At 42.2% G+C, this 15,615-nt stretch overlaps 1 protein-coding gene across 1 annotated transcript in view; it reads left to right on the top strand.

The window, feature by feature from the left end:
• Shroom4 (shroom family member 4) overlaps positions 1-12,802 on the top strand; it is a 212,137-nt gene extending 199,335 nt beyond the window's left edge. Inside the window, 4 exon segments of the mRNA XM_047538070.1 lie at positions 2,368-2,517; positions 3,384-3,564; positions 7,106-7,375; positions 8,320-12,802. Of these exon segments, the coding sequence (XP_047394026.1) occupies positions 2,368-2,517; positions 3,384-3,564; positions 7,106-7,375; positions 8,320-8,589 (871 nt within the window). The 3' untranslated portion in view covers positions 8,590-12,802.
• The last annotated feature ends 2,813 nt before the right edge of the window (positions 12,803-15,615 follow it).

Below are 15,615 nucleotides of genomic sequence, written 5' to 3' on the forward strand. Positions count from 1 at the left end.
GAAAACAAAAGCTTAGCAAATGAGGAACTAACTAATCTGGCATTACACAGCAAAGATTCAAAGTTAGATCTATGTGATTCTAAGACCTGTGGGTATTTTATCTTCTTCAACAACCTTCCATAGAGAGACCTTATTGTTCTAGTCATCTGGGTCTTCAGGAGACGCTCTTCCCTTCTGTAGAGCAGTATCCAAGGAGCAGTTGTGGGCCCTTGATCATCCTCTTTTATGTACCTCCATTCACTTTGGCACCTAGGCCCCAGGGAAGGGAATTACTATTACTGCTGATCCTAAAAACTGGTCCAAAGATTTTTTTAATGACTGTGGGATGCAAATGAAAACATTTGTTTTCATATAGTCCTGTCTTTTGGCTGCAAAAAATAAATTATACATAATTCTTTGAGTGATTGAAATTTAAGGAAAAGCCTCATTCCCAATATAGCTAACATTTTTTCCTGTTTACTATATGCCCAGCAATGTCCTAAGCATTGACAGTTAGTCCCTGACTTAGGATGATTTAATTTAGGATATTTTGGCTTTATGATGGTGCAAATAAAAATAAGCATTCCATAGAAACTATACTTTGGATTCTGGATTTTGACTTTTTTCCCTGGGCTAGCAAGATGCAGTATAATACTGTTCCAATGCTGCGGTTCCCAATCAGCCACACGATCATGTGAGGAAGCAAACAAGACTATGATGTGCTGTACTGGTAGGCTCTGATGTTCAGTAGGTGAGGTGTATTCCACACATTTTCAACTTATGATATTTTCAATTTACCATGACTTTATCAAGATGTAACCCCACCACATTGATTGATTTGGTCTCCAGAATGATCCTAGGAAATAGTTACAATAAGTCTCCTCCATCTTTTAGATGAGAAAAGTGAGGACCAGGGAGATGGTATAACTTTATCATAAGATCTCAGGTAACCAGAACCCAGGGAGTCTGGCTCACTGTGCCCCACAACATCATCCCAGGATCTCTGGGCTCCTGAAGAAGATTCTGTTCTAGAGTCTAGAAGAGCAGAGGGTGCTAACCAGAAGGAAGCAGGTTTACGATTTGTAAGGAAGCATAGTGTTAGAGGCAAGTAGATGTATGCTATTTTCATCTGAAATACTAGCAAGGACATCCACAGTTCAGCCAAGCTAAGCCCCAGTATATCTATTACCCATGTACCGTTCAGCTAAAAATATCAGGGACACATGTAGAAGCAAGTTAATGGAATTATCAAATGTTGGTAATATCTAATGACTCTGATTCAAGTGTAGGTATAGCTTGCTTTAGGGGCTCTATGCACTTCCTTTCCAAGCTCTGTGGAAGGATTTTTGCTTTGATGTTCACTTTCGAATTCTGAATGTTCTCCTATAATTCTTTCCCTGTTCATCAAAGTGCAGAGGAGAGCTTCCCTAGAGCACAGTGCTCTATCATGATCCACTATAATATGATGCAGGGCTATATCTGCTGAGGGACTGTGTCTCCAATTAGCGTATCTTCTTTTTCTTTATAATTTCTGACTCAGAACTTTCACACATGCCCTAATATTTTTTTTACACAGCTAGTTCATAGTTTCATTATTCCTTCCAGGATGTTCTCTTTTCTCTGTTAACAAAGATAAACTCCTGTTAGAAAATTCCTTACACGTATGGTTTTATAAGATGTCAAGTTACACCTTTGTATAATATAATGACTAAAAGCACAGATTCTAGATTCAGGTTTCCTGGGAAAAACCAGATCTGCTATTTACTAGCTGGTGACTTTGAGAAAAATCACTTTACCTCTTGGTGCCTTGTGTTTCTCATCTGTGAAATGGTTATGATGAGCATTCAATTATATATATATACACATACGTGAACACGTGTATGTGAATGTGCCCAGGCACACACATACATATGTGTGGTATCTATCTTAGGACCATTTCTGGGGTATGGTAAACACTGTGTGACTATTAGCTAGTATTGTTCCTATATCTGTGTTATAAGCTTGAAATCCTACATGTAAAATGAATTTCCCTAGGATGAGGAATATTGGCATGCCAAAGTTTCTTTTGTGCAATAAATTAGGAGACAGCATAGCATGAATCAGTAAATAGCTGTGGAGCCTTTTAGCCATTATTTTTGACCTTTATCTAAGAGCTGCAAATAGCTGCAAAAATGACTAATGAGTTTCTCCTATTTTCCCTTTCAAGCAGCTAGAGGTTAGGAAAGGGGTAGTGACATAGACAGGTGGTGGGTGAGGGTGGCTGGTAGGCAAAGAGAATATGTATAGTCGGGGTGGGCCTGCCCCTTGCATAAACCCCGGGCATGATTGTTGACCATTCCACCAATGAAACCTGTTGCTGTAGCATTTCTCTTTTGTTCTTCCCACCAGACCAGATGTCTCAATGGCAGAAGAGTCCAAACCCAAGCCAGCATGGAACCAGCGCTACTTTTTTCCTGAGGAGAAATTTGCTTTCATGGGCTGGGACTCTGAGAAGCAACACCTCAGCCCTGCAGGCTTTGGCGAACCTAAGACAACAGGGTCTGCTGCTACACTTAAGCTCCTGGGTGTCTGATTTCATTTTCTCCCCCATTGCATTCTACAGCCCTACAGGAGGCTGGGGACATTGGGGATATTCTAGAAGTGGAGAGATACTATTCCTTTTCAGGTCAAAGGGCTGATCTATAGCAGGCAGTCTCAGAAGAGCTCATGAGAGATGTACTTGGCCATGATAAGTCCCTTGTAGGGGTATTAACCCCAGCCTTGAAGATAGTGACCACTGCCAAGGTCATAAGTGAGTTCTTTGCTGTGTGAGATTTGCAGTAGAGGGGCCATTTCAAGCAGGAGTGGCATCAGGAAAGAAGAAATGATGAGAGTGTCCAGGAAAGCCACAGGGCACCCTTGTAAGAAAGCAGACTAGATAGAGCTCCAAAGTGGGTGGGAATCCATGGATGGGTAGAACAGAGGCCAACAGGCTTGGAGGACCCATAGCTAAGGTCTGAGATACTTTTCTACCATCATCCCCTCCTTTGGAATTCACATACTGGGGCCATAAACCCATAGGAATCATGATCAGAATCCCAGAACTTTTGGGACCTGCCATTGTTTTTTCTGGATTTTAGTAGAGTGTTAATGACCAAACCAAATTATGTCTAAAGAAGTCCCTCTAATTGCTAAAATTATGGGTATGTAAATAGCCTTCTAAGAATATTCTTAAAGTATGCCTTTACTTGGATTCCAGATAGCCCTTGTGTCCCATTTATATCTGAGCAGTTCATTGTGTTCCATTTGTTACAAATCCTTGCTCAAGCAGGGTCCCATTTTATAGATGGGTAAATTAAGGAAGCGGAAAGGTCAGCAGTCTTTTTCAACAGAGATGCATAAATGGTCACTCTTTGTTTCCACAGACAAGAGTTTCAGCACTTCTCACCTCCTCCAGGCGCCCCAGGAATCCCTACCTCTTACTCGGCTTATTACAATATTTCTGTGGCCAAAGCAGAGCTGCTGAACAAGTTGAAAGACCAGCCAGAGATGGCAGAGATTGGTCTGGGAGAGGAGGAAGTGGACCATGAACTGGCTCAAAAGAAGGTAAAGTTTTTCAGTATGCCCTAGAGAGTTTTAACATTTGTGCCTGGAGGGCAACCAGCCTCTCTATGCCCTCTAGAATATCTTTTCAGTATGAAAATCAAAACAGTCTCTCTGGGTTTCTCATGGATCCAACTCCAGTCACTTTTTGATTCAAGAAATATTAGTAGCAGTAGTAGTAATGAAATCACTCTCTCCAATCCTTAGGACCATCATACGAGGCAGGAATTGCTATCCATTTTTTTACTCACTAGGGGACTAATTTTCCCAAGGGTTATATTCTAAGTGAGAGATACAGGGCTTCAAGTCAAGACTCTGGATTTCTTCTCTACGGTGCTGCCCCTCTGAGTTAAGCCAGCCTTGTAGGTAACTCAATGCCCAGGGCATGTAAAGGTTTCTGTCACAGAGCTCTAGCCAATGGCAGTGTCATTGATTTTTATTCTCTGTGTAACTTTCTGGGAGAGAGAACAGACTAACTAAGGAAAATAAGGAGAAATTATAGGCTGGCAGACTTTGGTATTTATTTGCAATGATGGTCAATTATCTCTTAGAAATACAAAATAGATAAATGGAGATGATGTTGTTGTTGTTCCAAAACCTCCTTTTCTTCCTCTAAATACCACTAGCCTAGTTTTTAAACCAAGTTCCTGGAATCACTTTGCCCTCCCTGCACTTACCCATTTTATTTCATAAGCAAATAGGGTTGCCATGGCAACTTCAAAAGCCCAATTTACCGTTTTGTGGACATGTGAACTCGATGTAAATTGCTCTTCTGCCCATATTTCCCTTTCAGGACATGACCTGTAGGAAGGTACAGGGCCATTTGAAAAAGCCCTCCTTCCAATTTCCTGTCTGAAGCAAAATGTCAGGGAAGGAATTGGAAGCATGGTGGTATGGAAGTTTTATTGCTCTAGATGTGCTCCCTTGGATTCCATGTTCCCTGAGCATGGCAGGGCTGCTCCATGCTTACCCAGGGCCTGGCCTGTCAAGAGGCAAACTTCATAAGTGTTCTAGCCAGGAGAAGACAGTGATGATCAGAAATGGCAAAGCACAGAACAACAGAAAGTGATTTGAAGGAACTGTGGGTGGGCTAGGACAGTTTTTGTTTATGAGGAAGGAAGATCATCAATTTGCAATATCACAGAGAAAAACAACCATCTGTGGCTGGGTCTGTATGACTCCATAGCTCTACATACTACACTTTCCCTAGGATTGAGGTTCAGGTTGCAGAGTTTTGGTGCTGAGAAACAAAGGGCTCTTCCACTTCATCCTTCCACCCATCATCAGATCCTGGGAGCAGGGGTGAGTAGTTATTTTGTAAGCATCCCTGGCATTCCATTTTGTGTGGACAAGCAGACAATGGTAGAATAAATGGGAATCTCTTGATATGTACTTATGTTACCTCATTCATATCACCGATCCCCAGTTCTTGGTGGGTTTTAGAACTTTCCCCCAAAGCACACATATAACACTTCAGACTATAATCATGATCTCCTGCCTTTTGAACGGTTCTAAAATATAACAATAGGCTCTAGAACCCAGAGGAAGTTCTCTTAGTCTTGGTCAACTTGAACTTCTTTAAATAAACCACTAGAGAGGAATACATTCTAGAAAACCATAAGCCAATGATCCCGGAATACCTGAGCCGGAATAATAATAATAAAGCAAGCACTGAAGTGTACTTCCTACATACAATATACTATTCTAAGCATGTACCATGTTAAATCTTTTAATCCTTATAACCACTCTATGAGATGGGTACTGTGGTTATCCAATTTTTGATGGGGAAATTGAGGCCCAGAAAGATTTAGTAACTTGTTCAAGATCAAACCACTACTTAATTGCAGAGCTGAGGTTCAAATTTAGTTAGTATGGCACTCAAGTTCATACTCATAACCACTTGCAATACTGACTGAAAAAGTTGTGGACAAGGGTAGTGGTGGCAGTGGTGGTGGTAGTGGCAGCGGCAGCATCATTAAACACGCATTGAGCACTTAATGTGCCAGGAACAATAGTAAATATTTTACCTCTGATCTCAATAGCTGTCATAACAACCAGGTGAGGGGAGTACTTATTCAGTTTACAGATGAGGAAATAGAATTCTTAGTGGGTTTAGGTGTCTTGCCCAAAGTCAGAGAGTTTAGAGGATGTAGAATTGGAATCCAGGTATCTTTAACTCTAAAACTCCACATTGCCTTCCTGCAGTCTCAGAACTGGTTACCCCTAAATTAGGCAAATAAATTGAAGACACAGGCAGTATTTCCCTTGAGAGACAGACGGATAGTAGGCACAGGATCACACTCACATACAGGAAATACAACAGGATCAACTTCAAATTATACTGTATGGATCTATTTCTAGAAAACTTCAGAGCTCTGGAAAAAATAAGAAAGAAAAAGAGAGAGAGATCATTGAGGGAAGCCTTCCAGAGCTTCCAGAGAAGGGCTTTCCATAAGGAAGGTGGGAGCAAAGCTTGGCCCTGAAAAGAGAATCAGAATACCCAAAGGGAAGAAAGAGCGGGTAGAACTAAAGAAGCAATAAAGGAACACAATGGTGAATCTGGGGAACATAGAGGGCAGTGAGGAGCTAATCCTGAAAGATTTTGAGGAGTGACTTTAGAATGATAGGTAGGAAAAGATTGAATAATTATATTATTAATAACTGCAGCCTAGCCTTTATTGAACACTTACTCGGGGCTAAACACTTTGCATGTATTATCTCACTGAATCATTACCACCCAATGCAGTGGGTACTGCAAATGCCTTCACAACTTCTACAGAAGGTCCCACATTTAGGGAGTGGCAGAACTAGAAGTCAAAGTCAGTCATTGTGACTCCAGAATTTACACTCCTATTCAAAGGCCTCAAAAGCCAAGCTAAAGGACCGGGAGTGTAGCTCAGTGGTAAAACACTTGCCTAGCATGCTCAAGGGACTGGATTTGATCCCTAGCACTGACATACATACATACATACATACATACATACATACATAAATAAATAAATAAATAAATAAATGAATAAATAACCAATCTAAGAAGGATCTTAGGCTGAGGATGTAGCTCAGTGGATGAGCACTTGCTTAGTATACATAAGACCCTTGTTTCATTCCCAGCACCACCAAAAGCCTAGCCGTGGGGCAAGGACCTAGCACAGTGCCATGAACATAGAGATACCTATATGAAATGAAGGCAAATGAATGATTAAAATAATGACAAATGCTTTTCCAACCTAGAATCTCACTAACATCCTGGCTCCTATTTATTAAACAGTCTCAGAAAATATTCAGTTGCATTGAGCAAATGGGTAGCACTTGTCTAATGCTGAGAAGTCTGATGGTGACATGGAGATGCCTGCCAGACAGGGATAGCAGAAGCTTGTCTAGAACACCAGAAGTGCTCACAACTTGCTCAGTTTTTCTTTGTTTCCAATGACTGAGGTAGAGCCTACCATCTGTTACTTGGATCCTAATACGAGAGGGCCCCACACTGGTCAGTTTCTGTTGTACCCATGCTCATCATTTGTTTCCTCCTATTCAACTCCCCTAGATACAGCTTATTGAAAGCATTGGTCGCAAACTTTCTGTACTGCGCGAGGCACAGCGAGGGCTGCTAGAGGACATCAATGCCAATTCTGCCCTTGGGGAAGAGGTGGAGGCTAACTTAAAAGCTGTCTGCAAGTCCAATGAGTTTGAGAAATACCGCTTGTTCATTGGGGACCTGGACAAAGTGGTCAACCTGTTGCTGTCACTTTCTGGACGATTGGCCCGAGTGGAGAATGCTCTCAACAGCATTGATTCAGAGGCCAACCAAGAGAAGGTAGAATTGGGGTCCCTGGGGGTGTGGATGGAGAGAAATGCCACGTATTTTTTCTTGGGACTCCCTCTTTCATGTTTGGCTATTATGAGAGGTTGGAGAGTAGAATGTCTAGAGTGTGAGTACTGACTTTTAAGTGTCTCCAAATTCTAACTTTACCAGTTACTAGTTGTGTGACTGTGGGCAATGTACTTAATCTCACTGTCTCTCATTATACAATGAGGTGAACATACTACCTGTCACATGGCATTGTTGTGAAGATTAAATTAGGTAATCCATGTTAATTACTTAAAACAGGGCCTGGAACATGGTAAATACTGGGTTGGTGCTAGCTGCCAATAGTAGTGATGGTGGTAATGGCAGGAACAGCAGCAGCTATTTTGCCTCACTCTCTAGAGTTGGAAGAGGAGTTTTCATCAAGCAGTTCAGATGAAGAGGCTGTCAGTTTTGCAGGTTGGCTCCCACCATGCCCATTCCTAAACCAAATTGCATCACTTTTCTCTATATAAGTGATTTTGAATTCACAATAAGAGATGCATATACATGCGCATGGATACATACACTCACACATGCCCACCCACACAGAGACACACACCATATAGAAAGCATTACCACAGTGGTGGCTCACCAGATGGAAGGGACACAGGCTGGCTTCGTTAGAGCCTTCCCCCATTGCCAAAACCCAGCGACAGTTCACAGATTAAAGGCAGCCTTAGAGAAGGAAAGAGGTTATAGCACATCCCCCTCTCCAGAGTTGCAAGTCATGTCTGTGTTCCTCCAGTTACAGGCAAGAAAGGCATTTCTATGGAGGTGACTTTACATTAGGAAATCTAGGACTGATCAATTAACAGAATGGGTAGCTGCTTGGTGGCTGCTTCCCTGGTGAGCACTGCTAGGCAGATGCCTGATAATTAGGAGAGCACTTAATTGGTCCTCTGCTTCCCCAGTTGGTGCTAATAGAGAAGAAGCAGCAGCTGACGGGCCAGTTAGCAGACGCCAAGGAGCTGAAGGAGCATGTGGACCGCCGGGAGAAGTTGGTGTTTGGAATGGTCTCCCGCTACCTGCCTCAGGACCAGCTCCAAGATTACCAGCACTTTGTCAAGATGAAATCTGCTCTCATCATTGAACAGCGAGAGTTGGAAGAGAAGATCAAGCTCGGGGAAGAGCAGCTCAAATGTCTCAGGGAGAGCCTACTCCTGGGGCCCAGCAATTTCTAATTCTATCAGCAGTCTGCCACAGCATCCCTGCCTGGCCAGTGGGAAGCGCTTTCGATCTTTGGTAGTGGTTTGTTAGCAACTAAACAGCAACAAGTTAGTGATACATTCCAGCCCTCTACCCTGAATGTCTCTCACCTTCCTTCCCTAGCAGTGGTCCCAACCAGTGAGGGGATCCTAGGGAGGCACCAAGCTTCTGCATGGAGCTGCGGCAAGGTGTGATTACACAACCACACTCTCCTTCCCACAGTATATGCAGGAAAGCACTCACTGCCCACAGAATCACCAAAGTGCCTTCATTCTTCTCTGTACAAGGATACCAAAGACGTCATGAACTCCCCACCCACCAATGCAGCTCCATTCTGATCCAGGGCTTAGGGCCCAGACTGGGATCTCCCACAGGGAACTGCCTGACTTGAGGGCATTTATCTACCACCATTTTCAGGGCTTCACCCAAGCTTTGTAGTGGGAGGCATAGAAGGAGGGATTGTATGTAACACAAGGCAAGCAAAGGCAGGGCATCCTTAGGTGCCCCTCAGGAAAAAGCCAGGTTTAAAGCAGTTGGCTCCACTTCTACCTTCCCCAGCAACTAATTGAGGGGGCGAGGCCTACTTTCAGCCTTGACTAGTGTGGTCTTCATTCTGTCCTCAGACCTTAGGCCTATCACCTCATATTTGATCTTGCCCTTATATCACTGGGAGTTACAGGTGCCTATTCCAGGATTTCACCCTATGGGCTTTTATTAGCTACTCCAGCTGACTTCTAGATATAGGTTTCATTATTGGGGGAGAGGGTTCTTGTTGTTTTATTTTCAGTGACCTTTTGATTGTATTTATTTTTATGTTTTGATTGGTATTTTTTCATTTTTGAACTAATAAGGTAACAGGAGGGAAGATAGAGAGGGAACAGTTAGCTCAGAAAAAAGCATTTTCTGCAGATCAGACTGAGTCTACCATGGCTAGGTAAGCAAGTACTGAGACACTGAATTCTTCCCACCATACCTACAAATATCTAAGAATGGAGTTCTTCCTTTAAATTCATAGCCACCCGACCATGGCCTGCCCCTTTGCTTCCTTTGAAATCTAGGACACCATAAGCATAGCATTCCCCAGCAGGGTTCAACTTTTTCTTGCTAATTTTTGAAACCAAAGAAATCTCCCAAACTAACAAAAATAGCCCATTTCTCTAGCATCTCCAAGTCATGGGATGGGTGGAGGTGTTCAGGAGGCGCTCCTCTTACAACTCTTTTCTCAACCTGTGACCTGGCTCAGGGAACCCAAACTATCATAACTGGGAACAAATTATGATCCAGCCAGTATCTTAGGCATAGGTAGTCCCTTATCTTTGCAGGCTAAGTTCCAAGAACCCCAGTGGATACCTGAAGCCATGTATAGTGCCAAAATCTGTATGTACTATGTTGTTTTTTTTCCTCTACATCCTACAGCATTGCCATATAATACCAGAGTTCATCGGTCTTCCTTCTTTTATGCCCTGGTGTCTCCTTTGCTTCACTACTCTTGCACTTTGGAGCCAGTATTAAGTAAAAAAAGGATTACTTGAACAGAAGCACTGCAGAACTGCAACAGTCAATCTGATAACTGAAATGGCTCCTAAGTGACTAAAGGGAGGGTAGCCCATACAGAGTGGATATGTCCCACCTTGGACAAAGGTATGTCCCAGGTGGGATGTAGCAGGATTATATAATTCTGCTCAGAATGGTACACAAATGAAAGCTTATGAATTGCTTATTTCTGGAAATTTCCATTTAATATTTTCAGACCATGTTTGACCACAGGTAACTAAAACCACAGAAAGTAAAACTGCAGATAAGGGTGGGACTACTATACAAAGAACTGAAGTTGCTGCTATTGCCAAGGCCCTGAGACGTGTAGCCAGCTTCTAGCCTGGAAAAGTGAGCCATTGGGCAATGACAGAAAGGGAATAGTAACCAAACTCTGCCCCATTACCCAGCTCAAGGTCCCCATTGCTTGCTAACTGGGCTCAATTCTTGGTATTACACAGCCCACCTAAGCCCATCCCAGCCAAGTCCTGGCATCATGTTCCTGCTGAGTTCCTCAGAGCCCTTGCAACTTAACTCTCACAGCAGGGGTACCTCACTGGACCAAAGAATTTGCCAAGGAACTTTGCTGCTGCTACAAATACTGGTTACTAACTTCTGTTTCCTCTACATGGTGTCTGAAAACAATAGGAGAATCTTGGTCAGGAGGGTATCCTGGGGGTGGTGGTAACCCTTTCTGTGGGTTCCTGGGTATGCTCTTAGTACTGCTGCAAATGCCAGAACCACTGTTTGAATGTCAACCTTGTCTGTCATTCTCCCCTCTGGAAGAAGATTCTACTCCATTCAGGAAGGCTAATGGCCTTTTGAAGGGCTAGGTTTACCCAAGTGAAACTTGAGAAATTTGGGAGAGTGCTTTAAATACAGGCCATGATTGCCAGCTTTTTAAAAGAAACACAAGCCCTAGGTAAATAGTAAGCAATTGAAATGTGTTTTATTAAGGGATTATGCCAATATGTTCCATTACAATATTTTTTGGCTATAATAGATTTTGAGAGGGGGTAGCAGGGATTGAACTCAAGGGTATTCGACCACTGAGCCACATCCCCAACCCTATTTTGTATTGAATTTAGAGACAGGGTCTCACTGAGTCACTTAGCGCCTTGCTTTCCCTGAAGCTGTCTTTGAACTTGAGATCCCCCTGTCTCAGACTCCCGAGCCACTGGGATTATAGGCGTGTGCCACCGCACCCAGCTGGAATAGATTTTTGAAGTATATGCCCAGGGAAAAAAGTGGTCAACTTAACTGGTCACCATGGTATAGCTTTTTTTGTTTGTTTGTTTTGGGGTTTCTTGTTGTTTTTTTTTGTTTTTGTTTTTTTTTTAGCCATCATTAGATTTGTTGTACTTTATGATACCAAAAATACCATTAACTCTGTTTCTTGTTGTTGTTTGTTTGTTTTGTTTTTGTGGTGCTGGGAATTGAACCCAGGGCCTTGCACATGCTAGGCAAGCACTCTACCACTGAGCTACAGCCCCAGCCTTAACACTGTTATTTTTGTACCGCATCCCACCTCAAATTAGTTTCTAGAGTTGGAATGAGAACACAAAGATGCTCATTTTTCCATAGAAGCATAGGTCCCAAAGCACTTAAAAAGTAATCCCACAACTCTACCAAGCACAAGTTCAGTAGATAAAGGTGAACTACTAAACAGACACTGGCATGCCACACGCCTGCTGTGGCAATCCCCCTGTGATACATAGTGCTACAAAGCTGCCGGTATTATTTAAGATGCAATAGTTCTCCCCTATTCTCAGTTTCAGGGCTCAGCCCTCTTCCAAGGCCTTTTAGGGGTAGCAGTTTGGAAGATAGGCCAGAAGGTATCCCCAAAGACAGTTATTGGTCTTAACTTCTGCTTTTTCCCTTCAAATATTTATGTTGCCCCCAGTGGGGAGAAAGGAAATCTGATGGTGGATTGATAGGAAGGAGTCAAGTATAAGAGTTACTATGACTTGTCCTCTCTTACTTCCCCCATCCCCAGGGCTCTGGATAATTGAGTCTCCCTCTGACAGTTATCTCACAGCTGGAGACTCAACCAGGATATAGGAGTAAATGCCAAAGTGGAGTTGTAGAGAATGAGACAGAGACACTGAAAATAAAGCCCTAGAATAAAAGAGACTAGGAGAGGAAAGGAGAGAGGATGAAAGGATGAAAAGGCTCTTTCAAGGCTGGGTTCATATTCTGTTTTCCATTTAACTTCATGTGCCAAAAAGTGGCCCAGGGTCACCAGAGCCACATCCTGAATCCCAGCCTCCCTGAAGGTGCTGCAGAAGGTGCCAGTAGCAAGCCCCAGACAGAGGAAGCTGGGCACATTTCTGGCCACTTCCACCCATCTGGAGCTTGGCAACTCCTGCTATCTTTGCTAGAGGAGTTGCCTATGCCAATAATATTTCTGTAACAGCATATTGTATTATTTGAAGATTAGTAGATCTTTAGAGGGGGTGGGTCACGGGCAGTTTGTATAAATAAAGAAACAGTGTTTGTTGTACAACTGTGGGGGGGTATCTATCCCAGGTGAAGCTAATTTTTCTGAATCTTATTGTTTCTATATTTGTGTCCTCCACCACTCCCTTCTTGGCTGACATAGATATGCCTGCCAGATTGTCATCAAGGGTCATACTTTAATAAAAGGTGCTAAGGACAAAAATAATTGTCTCATGTGTTTTGACTCAGGTTATGGAAATCCCTTAATATTCTGCTGAGAAGTACTTCAAAGAAATCTAATCACCTATCCATAGTCTGTCATAGATAGCTTTGATGAGCAGAGCCTTATCCACATTCCTAAACCTTTACTCTGAGCTCTTAGGGATGATATTGATTCTATAACATTTATTATCCCAAGTAAAATAGCAGGATCTGATATAGCCTTTTAAAGGGAACAGCTTTTAGACATCTATTCTAAGAACAACTTGACTAGGAGACACAGAGTTTAGGCCATTTTTTATTTGTCTTGTTACATGAAGATTGAACATGGCGTTTTTCAACTTAGAAGGTCTCCAGGACTACAAGCTCTGTTCTATGGTACATTGATATATTTCTTCCTCTATAGGTAGTTGTATTTGTTCATCTTTCCATTACTATAACAACATGCATGAGCCTAGGTAACTTTATAAATTAAAGAGGTTTATTCAGGTCACAGTTCTGAAGGTTCAGAGGCATGGTACTTGCATCAACTTGATTCTAGTGAGGACCTCATGGTGGATGGCACCACAGTAGTGAGAACACATGCAAGAAGGAGGCATCACATCAGGAAGCCAAAGAGTGAATCAGGGGTCAGGCTCATGTTTTTGTTTGTTTCTTGGGTTCTGGGGATTGAACTCAGGAGCACTCGACCACTGAGCCACATCCCCAGTGCATTTTGTATTTTATTTAGAGACAAGGTCTCACTGAGTTGCTTAGCACCTCACTTTTGCTGAGGCTGACTTTGAACTCTCAATTCTCCTGCCTCAGCCTCCCAAGCTGCTGGGATTACAGGCCTGTGCCACCATGCCTGACTCAGGCTCATGTTTTTATAACTTGCTCTTATGAAAAATAACTCAGGTATCCCATAAAAGCTACCTTCTTCATGAGGGCACACTCCCTGTGACCAAAGGATCTCCAACTAGGCCAAACCTCTAATTATTGCCACTACTAAGAACCAGGCTTCAAACACATAAACCCTTAGGGGGTAAACTGAAACCATATCTAAACTATAGCATTAGTCAATGACAACATCACAATTAATATAACCTAACACTTAGTATTCAATATATAAGATTCAACAATAGCAGTAATCTCAGGTGTAGATCTCAGCAGTGTACACCATCCAGTTCTAGAGTCTAGCCTGATCAGAAGTAAGCCACTTTCTAGACCCCTTATAATCTTGAGTTCTGTCTACTAGTATCATCTTACTTCTAGCTGATTGTCAAGTCTTACACCTTCACTCTGTGCTCACTGGAGAGCAAAGGAACTCATCAGCTCTCTAAGACAACCTCAAAGTACATTTATACCTAAATATATTCTAGGCAGCAACTGTGATGCTAAAAATCTTGCTTTCTTTCTGATCCATACCCTGTTTATTTCCCAACTGTCCTTCTCATACTCCAGATGTCCTGTGTGATAGAGGAAAGAACAGAGCATTGTCATCAGAAGGAACCATGTTCAAATAGTGGCTCTACCTATTCTATGAACCTGGGTTACTTGCTCAATTTCCAATATCATTTTCTTATCTATAAAAAGGAAACATTAATGTCTACAGAGCAGGGTTTAACTTGAAAATAATAAAAACTACTAGCTACCTACTGAGGAGTTGTTACACAGGAAGAATCCCAGGCCCTACCCTAAACTTAGTGCGAACAGTCTCAATGTTAACTAAATTCCAAAGAGATTCATTAACATATTGAAGGTAGGGAAACACTGACTTATCACAAACATACTCAGTACATAGTAGCTATTATCACAGTCCTGATTCTTAATCTAGACACACTTCTTGATTTTCTCATATTGCTCAAAACTACCTGCTTAAATAAATTCAGCAAGGTTGCAGGATATAAGATTGATATATGTCTTAGTCCATTTTGTGCTGCTGTACCAGAGCAACTGAGACTGGATAATTTATAATGAACACAAATGCATGGTCTCATGGTTCTGGAGACTGGGAAGTTCAAGTCTGAGGGGCCAGCATTGGGTGAATGACTTCTTGTTGTGTAATGCCATGACAGAAAGGCAATAAAAAGAACTAAAGAAAGCAAGAAATTGAACTCAGCACCTCAAGCCCTTTTATAATACCTATTAATTCATTCATGATGGTGGAGACCTTGTGATCTAAACACCTCCTATTAGTCCCAAACTTCCACCACCGTTGCATTGCATACTTTCTGGCGGACACAATCAAACCATAGCAATATGCAAAATCAAAACACAGTTCCTGTATGTTTCCACCACAAAGAAATGATAAATATTTGAAGTGATGGCTACACCAATTACCATGATTGGATCACTACACATTGTATACGTATTTTAGTCAGATATATTTTTTCTTCTGTGACCAAAAGACTTGACAAGAACACTTAAGAAGGAAAAGTTTATTTCAGTGCATATGTTTTCAGAAGTCTCAGTCCATAGATATCTGGCTACATTCCTCAGGGCCTAAAGTAAGGCGGGTCATCATGGTGGAAAAGTGCAATGGAGGAAAGCAGCTAGGAACATGGCACAAGGAAGCAGAGAGAGCCTCCCTCACCATGGACAAAATATATACCCCAAAGGCACACCCCAAAGATCTACCTTCTCTGGTCACACACTACTAGCTTATGGTTAACACCCCCCTATCAGGGGATTAATTCTCAGGTTAAGCTAAGTCTCTCATAACCCAATCATTTCACCTCTAAACTTCCTTGCATTGTCTCACATGAGTTTTGTGGAGACACCTCATACCTAAACCATAAAACATGTCATTACATACATTACATTGTACA

Source organism: Sciurus carolinensis, unplaced genomic scaffold, assembly GCF_902686445.1.
Source record: "Sciurus carolinensis unplaced genomic scaffold, mSciCar1.2, whole genome shotgun sequence".
Lineage (NCBI taxonomy): Eukaryota > Metazoa > Chordata > Mammalia > Rodentia > Sciuridae > Sciurus > Sciurus carolinensis.